The sequence below is a fragment of the Actinia tenebrosa genome, unplaced genomic scaffold (assembly GCF_029948245.1).
Source record: "Actinia tenebrosa isolate PJP-AT-01 unplaced genomic scaffold, QUT_ActTen_1.0 PGA_scaffold1__47_contigs__length_23844297, whole genome shotgun sequence".
Taxonomy (NCBI): Eukaryota; Metazoa; Cnidaria; class Anthozoa; order Actiniaria; family Actiniidae; genus Actinia; species Actinia tenebrosa.
In genome coordinates, this window is record NW_028292578.1 from 382547 (window position 1) to 390813 (window position 8267).

The 8267-nt window shown below is 35.9% G+C and overlaps 1 protein-coding gene across 1 annotated transcript; it reads left to right on the forward strand.

Moving 5' to 3' along the window:
• The first annotated feature begins 466 nt into the window (after positions 1-466).
• On the forward strand, positions 467-5571 carry LOC116296143 (ras-related protein Rab-24). Its single transcript, XM_031704106.2, has 8 exons — positions 467-706; positions 1913-1981; positions 2299-2377; positions 2796-2863; positions 3736-3835; positions 4174-4224; positions 4650-4709; positions 5419-5571. Exons 1-8 carry the CDS (start codon positions 596-598, stop codon positions 5475-5477), a joined length of 597 nt encoding a protein of 198 aa, XP_031559966.1. The 5' UTR covers positions 467-595; the 3' UTR covers positions 5478-5571.
• The last annotated feature ends 2696 nt before the right edge of the window (positions 5572-8267 follow it).

Below are 8267 nucleotides of genomic sequence, written 5' to 3' on the forward strand. Positions count from 1 at the left end.
ATCTTTGCATCACAATTACCGCTACCTAACATCTACTTCACCCCAACCTGCTCTCAGTCTGACCTCTAGCTCAGCTGGTAGAGCATCGGTAGTACAATTCCGAAGGTCGTGGGTTCGATTCCCAGCGAGGTCGGAAATTAATTTTTCCGAATTTAACTACAAGGGCTTTCGCCCGGAATAACCTCGTTCCCAAGCACTATAAGTTATCTATATTTCTATATCTTCATGTATTTCATAAGTGCTATGCGGTCCACATATTCTTAACTTATCTAACTTAGGTGACGACGTCGACTATTTAAACAGTTACACTAAATTCTCTCTACTATGTATTTTGTTTACTATTTTTATGGGCCAAGTAAAATCACTCCAGGTTATCCGAATCCCGTATTCGGACGTACCCCTCCCTGATGTCCCATTGAGTTGATACCCTGAGCCAGCGTCATTAGACATTAGCGGTTAACCTCATGAATGATAATGGCGGGTGTCTGCATTTTAACGTAAAATTCTTTCTGCAAAAACTATCAAATATCGCCCCAAAAAACCCACATTTGGGTAGATTTGATTTTATCACGCTTTATTTATTTTCATCCATGTGATGCAAGAGAAAACATACCTTAAAGTCGTCCTTCTGGGCAAAGTTAACAGCGGTAAAACATGTCTTGTGACTCGGTACATAACAAGAGCCTTCAGTGAGGAGACGCCGTCTGTAAGTATTGCAATAAATACAATACACAATCATAGGGAATTTCCTTTCCTAGGGCTTGCAACTTCAAATAACTCGGCCGTAACTAAGCTTAATTTGAATAGGCTCCAAAGCCAGGATATACGGTTGATCGGAGCTGTAATTTGTGCTTATTTATACGAATAATTTGAGAGAAATTTTTATGACAAATTAAGGGCTCTCAGGGAGATTATTTCGAGACGAAGCTTTTTCGATTCATTGTTCCTCGACAATTGTCTTTTTGATTGACTCCTTGTATCATTCATGGCCTGTAGAGTCAGCATTATTTGTATTGTTCAATTTTGTAGCATTTTTCGATGTCATTCTAGAGTCAAAATCTAAGGATTTGAGGTTTGTTAATGGATTTAGTTCTCTCTGGGTGTCAGATGCAAAGTTGTATAATTCTTTGACATCTTTATCACTGCCACACATAGCATTACAATATTTCATACTGGTGTTATTTTGTTCATTCTTGTGTGTATAACAATGCAGTGATTAAAAACGATTTCAACGTTTCCGCACTCAAGGGCTGTAAACATAATGAGCTTGAGCGAAAAAAAAAATGCTTGCTAATTTAATAATGGTCTCTACTTCTATTTTAAAGTTAGTACTTTATGTATTTTGAATTGAAGTAGCTAGCTCTCATCTACTTCTTAAGGGATATTTCCATAAGGATAAAATAAAGAAACTTTCTTTTATAATCAAATATAATTGAAAATATATTCAACAAAATTGATATTTTTTCATAAATTTGTAATCGTCTCCTTTACAAATTTATTCACAATATTTATTTTGAAGCCAATCGATTTTACTTGAGTATCCTTTGAGTGACTTTCAAAAGATTGCATATATTGTTAGAAGCAAAATAAAAACTTTTTTGTAGTGAAAACCAGAGCTTTCAATAATATTTGTAGTAGGCAGTTAGTCCTAAAAAGTAGGGGGCTGAAGCCACTGTTGTTTGTATATAACTTTATTTGGCAATGAATTAATTTTTTGTCAAAATAGCCTGCAGTTTAAGGTGAAGTATCCGGCGATGAACCGCCGGTAGCCGCCTTTTATTGAAAGCTCTGGAAAACATGTATGATCAAATTGAAAAACCAAAAAGAGAGAAATGAAAGAAAAACGAGACATGAATAAAATATTATGACAAAGTTTTATAAATTGGAACAAAACTTGATTTTTTTTCTTCAGACTATTGGAGCAGCTTTTTGTAGGAAGGACCTTTACATTCAAGGGAAAAACCTTTCACTTGCAATATGGGTAAGAAAGCCAGGACACTCAAACCAAGAACAAACACTTCGAGTTTTTTTTTCACTTGAAATGATCCCTTGATCCAATTAATTGGAAATAAGATTTATTTTAATTACTTATTGTATTTGAATTCAATGCTTCATTTTAGAGGGTTTGAAACAGTAAAAAGTTTAGAAAATAATATTAAACCTGAAAAAAAACTGGAAGTGTTCACAGTGTGTCCTCACTGTAATTTATAGCTAAGCTAACTAGTTGACTATTTTACATTCAGATATTTTACTATGTTGAGTGTTTGTATTACAATTTTAACAACCTACTGTTTCCAGGATACGGCTGGTGCTGAGCGATACCAGGCAATGAGTGCAATGTACTACAGAAGTGCAAGAGCTGCAATCATTTGCTATGGTATGTATATATAATTAATATATATATATATTGGTTCCAGAAAATATCAACTCCCCCACAGTTGTAGAGTCTTTTTATAGAAATAGAATTCTCACTCATTTCACTGTGAATTATGGATATTGTTGTAAATTGGTTAAGATTTCTATATTTTTTTAAGAATAAAAATAGAGTCAGCAATACCTCTATTAAGTGGACCTCTTATTAAGCATACACCATGTACCTCATTTCTGGCTCTCTGTTACCCATCAAAATAACCAGGAAGCTAGTCAAAGGTTTGACCTAAGACAAGTTCCAATTCTAGCTGGACACTTTCCAGTGACCTGCCATTAATTTTAGCTTGCAAAGTTGTCCACTAAAAGAGGTACAGAACCTCTTATATCATATTCATGGTCGTATATGAATTTTTATTGTCTGCCAGATCTCACAGACGCTGGAAGTTTTGATAAAGCAAAGTTCTGGGTTGATCAGTTAAAAGAAGCAGAGCCTGTAAGTGTTTTATTTTTTTTATTTTTCAGCTTCTTTCTGTCTTTTTTTCAGTTTTTAAAAGAAGTAGTAATAATATCTAAATTACAGCTTCATTGAATAAATTATTACTACATCTATCAGAGTGTCTTGTATTATATCTATTTAAAAAAAAAGGTTGTCATTGCCAAAGGCATTCCAAGATCAAAGAATAGCTGGCCGGAATGACTTGTGTGGTTCTCATTATTACATGTATTCTCTTCAAAAATGTTGGTTACTGCTGTTTGTAGTTAACAAAAGCATTTCAGAGACCTCTATTATCTTGTGTTTAGGCTGCGTTCATAATATATGGCAGAGGGGGAGCAGGTGAAATTGAAGGGGGAACAGGAAAATTTTGGTAGGAAAAAGAGGGGGATGGGCAGATTTTTATCAGAAAAGGGGGGGGGGGATGCACAACTTTTGGAAGGAGCTACAAGCCTTGCTGAGAGGGGATTGTAATTCTTTGCATGACTTTTAAGGGGGGTATAAGAATTATTCTGGACATTTCAAATTTTCACCTGTCCCCCCCCCCCCCCCTCTGCCTTACATTATGAACTCGGCCTTAGTCGTATGCCCATAATTCCTTCTTAGAATGACCTATTACCTAGCGCTATCTCATTTGGCTCTCATTTGGCTCTCATTTTGGCTCTCATTTGGCAAATACTGTATTATACAACCAGTCTCTCCACAAGGGGGTCTCTTGCATGAAGTTCACCCCACACATATGCACCCCATTTTCAAACTGTGACCATGACCTTATCTGGCCATTAATTTTTCATATTAAAATTTTTAATTGGGGCTCTTCTTATTTTGAATCTTGTGATGATGATGAAAGTGATGTTGGCTATGCTTTTTAGGAATGTAGGATTTATTTATGTGGAACAAAACTCGACTTGATAGAAGAAGCTATTGCCCCAAGAGAGGTTCAAACCAGAGCAGTTTCAAACTATAGTAGAGGTGGGTTTTACTAGAGTGCCCTCACTAAGCCTGTGAATAATATTTAGTACTAATTAATAGTAGTTCATACAGAATCCTTTGTTTCCTATTGTTTGATTATCACTATTTAGTACTAACTAAAAATTAGTATTTGTTTCACGGGTTTAGTGCGAGCACTCTATTACTGTCTGGATTTAGTACTTTAGTAAGAAGGAGGAGAGTCCAGAGATACATTATAATAATTTATTATACTTACTTTTTGGTCTCAAAGGAAATAGTTATTTCCTAGGGAAACATGATCCAGACTCAGAGAAAAACTTAAACTAACCATTTAATTGAAACCTGTTTCAAATACACAGATATGGGTGGAGATGCTTTTGAGACATCAAGTAAAAGAGGAACAAATGTTGGTAAGAAAGAAAAACTAAAAGTTGTCATTTTCAGGGGGGGGGGGAGGTACTCTTGCCCATTTAGGGTAGGGATGTGCCACTGAGCCCTCTGAACCCTGGCCCTGTTCCAGAGTAAAATTGCTGAAATTCAGACCCTGTTCCAGAGCAAGATTGCTGAAAATCATACCCTGTTCCAGTATTGTGAAAATGGATACCCTGTTCCAGAGAGGAGAGAGTGTGATTTCATATACCCTGTCCCAGAGCGAGCGCAATTTTATATACCCTGTTCCAGAGTAGAATTGCTGAAAACCATACTCTGTTTTGCGGCACGTACCCGTATAGCGAATATAGGTGAGTACCCCCTCCTCCCCCCCCCCCCCCCCCCCCCCGGGTCATTTTTAAAATCATTGAGTTGATGTAAGGGCATTGTTTTTCTCTCTCCATAGATAAAGTGTTTGAAAAAATTGCAGAAGATTTTATGAGATTAAATAAAATGACAGCACAAGGTAAAACACCACCTTAAACTACAATACTATATGTTATATTTTCTCCATACTTATATGGAAAACATTTAATTTTACAATCACCACTTTCGTTTGCCCCTTACAGGTTTCTTCTGTGGTGTTTCCTTTAATTACATGCACCTATATTTACCTATATTCTATATTTACAATATACAACACTCAACTCACATGTTGATTTTTATGAAGGGAAGAAACCAGAGATCCTGGTGAAAACCCTTGTGGCAAAGGAGAGAATGACATATCAAACAGACTCAACTCAATTATGATCCAGTCTTAGCCGGGGCTTGAACTCGGACCATAGCAGTTAGTGGTAACCACTACACCACCCATACCATGTATCCATACTTGTCGTGTGGAACTGAACTACTATACTTTAAAGTATATTACTGTATATTTAAGGAAAATAACATGGAGTGCGTGTCTATATACTGTGATATAAACACGATGGAAGCTGTAGAACAAGAGAGAAGTCTTAGAGAAACACGAGGCGTAGCGGAGTGTTTCTTTGACTTCTTGAGTACTCTACAGCTCCCAGAGTGTTTATATCACAGTATGTAGATACAAGTGGACATTTTATATTGCTTTTATAAAATGTCTGTCCTCTGATATCAACAATCAGCGCGCGCGGTATATCTCAAATATTTTATAATACATGGATAGAGTTTTCATCTACTTATATTGCATCTTACAGGTAAAGGCGATGTACAATTGGATCAAGGATCCAGAGGAAAGTTTGGCTGCTGTCCTTAATGTATCCTACAATAAATCCAAATAGTATACAAGATGTAGGAATAACATTCCTGTTTCTACTTAAAAAATATATATATCAATTTCACTGCCCAAACAGCCCTTCATTAGGTAAGCAGGGTTAAGCTATGGGAGCAAGAAAATTTGCGAAAGCATATTTGATTAATCTGTAGAATGTGAAGTGATTTTCTTGGAAGAGATTGCTGAAGAGGAAGTGGGTTTAAAATCTATCTAGCACTAATGAGCATGGAATAACTTGGTAATAATGATTGAGGAGAAAACCTCAAACTTATTGGTTTTCAAAATAACAAATACCAACCACCGCAGGAATGCAGAGCATTTCATGCATTCATTTCACACCTAAAAGAGGATGATAACATTGTGCACATACTAGTCTTGTTTTATGGCTATTTTTGCGGTGAAAGAAGACATGAATTTTTAGCTATTGGCATGAAAAAATTAACAAATTAATTCATCAAAAGGTTGATGTGTGTATCACTAAATCTGGGAAAGTAAGACACTATCCTCGAGATGCAGGATTTGTTGTGCAAAGCTGTACAATATATTCTGTGAACAAACCACCCACCCTTCCTCCCACATGGAGAAAGTTCTACTCTTTATTTTCTCTATGGAGTTGGGGGGAGGGGGGGGGGGGGGAGATAGGAGAATCATACCCTCAGGGCCCAGTTGTACGAAGGGTGGATAGCGCTATCCAATGGATAAATCTTATCCAGTGGATAAAGTGATGCTGTTATCCAATAATAAATTTATCCACTGCAATCCACCCTTAATACGACCAGGCCCAGGACTAAAGATAATGGCTGGTCAACTGCCTGACATGATGATCAGTCATGCCTGATTTATCAACATGTGACCAGTCAATTAACCAGTTAAGAGAACTGGCCTTAGAGCATTTGTACAGACAAGTGCCAATAGATTCTTTTCAAATCAGCCAAATACAGCTGTGTTTCTTGATTACAGACTCATTTACTCAGGCTTAGCCTCATTATGCAACTTCAACCATACAAACACTTTGAAATTCTGCAAACCTTCACTGGAATACATACTAGATATTCAAAAAAAAAAATGTGATAGGAAATCAAAGCTAACCCTGAGCAACTGATAACTTGAAACTGCAGTATTTATCCACCTTATATATGATCCAGAGGAATTATTATTTAAACTCACTTCCAGTGTTCATGATAATGCTGGATTTGGCATTTCAAATCCAATCTCTGGTGACAACTTGTATGGAACTAGTACAATATATATAGCCCACTTCCAAGATGTGCTTCGCTTGTCACACACAAAGGATTCATCACGAGGCTTCAAGCATAATGCTCAGTGATTCGTGATTTGCAAAGCGTATATCAGAAGTTGTCACGTCTCGCTCACTCCCCAAAGTAGCAGCTGCTTCATTCCATTCCCTTAAATTACCCAATCACTACTTAGGGGAGTGAGCATGGCATGACGACAGTAATACCTTCTGCATAGGAGAATACTCAGAAGTGTGCTATTCCAATTCACTAAAAGCTGATTTTGCTTCCCATTTTCAAAACTCTTACGATTTTCAGTCTCTGTAAATGATTGTTCTTACATTTAAGTAAAAAGAGATCCAGGCATGTCCTTTACTGGCAAACTGCAAAAAATAGATGGCACGATACATTTTAAAACAAAACATATGACAAATTGATCAGATGATTACGATATATAAGATATTGTGAGGTATATATAGAAAGGTTGAATATAGTGTAGTATAGAAGATAGGTTTTATGAGTTTCTTAGAGGTAGGTGCTTTGTTGACATTGTTGACTTATTCAAAGCCTGAATAAATTTTTTATGTGTTTACATTCTGTCATTAACTCTGATTTTTTTACCATGAAGTAAATTTGCTTTGTTTAAATAATCCATTTAGTAATCCAGGTTTATTTACAAAGACAATCACTGCTTTCACATGAAAATGAATTCAAGATTAATAGTAATCTGGCTTTGGATGACTAAGGATATCATTTTTTCATATTTTCCCATTTTTTCCATCTTCCCTTCCCTTCACTTCCCCCTTAGTGGAAAGGATGGGAAAGGAAGTAGTTGTTTGTTGAAAAAGAAAGTCAGATTACAACTAGCTCAGATATTCCCCTTTCATCCATCTTCCCTTCTCTTCCCTTCCCTCTCAGTAGAGAGGATGAGATGGAAAGGGAAGGGGTTGTTTGCTGAAAAAGAAAGATTACAGCAAGTATCCTGAAGAGTTTTTTTTTAAATTTTTAGTTGTAAAATATAACAAAATTCACTAAAATGATTTTCACCATTAAAAAAGGTCATTTTCAAAATAGAACTTTTAATGTATGTGGTGGAGACATGTTTTGTGTTTTCCAGTTGAAATTCAGGGGTCTTCTTTCATCTTAATAATATGTCATAATAACAGCGGAAGTATCAGTGATAACCATTACTGGTAATTTTTAAAGTGTATAGATGATATAAGCGCTTAGCAAAATCTTAAAATCCCTGATCACAGATGTTTATTAACTGGCTATAAAACAAAAAGGGGGAATTACTTTGGTAGGAACTGCTTTCTTTTCAAATGTTTATTGTTAAAAAAGTAATACTCAAGAAAAGGATAAATGGCTAAAGATGGGAATCAGTAATTTTATCTGATGCAATCTTTTACTATTATGAATGACTAGCTGAATTTTGACCAATAGTGAAGCAACTGGTTCTGGTATAGTATTTTTCGTTTTTATTTGAGAAAATATGAGCCAAATACTGTTACAAAAAAGCAAAACTGCCATTACCAAC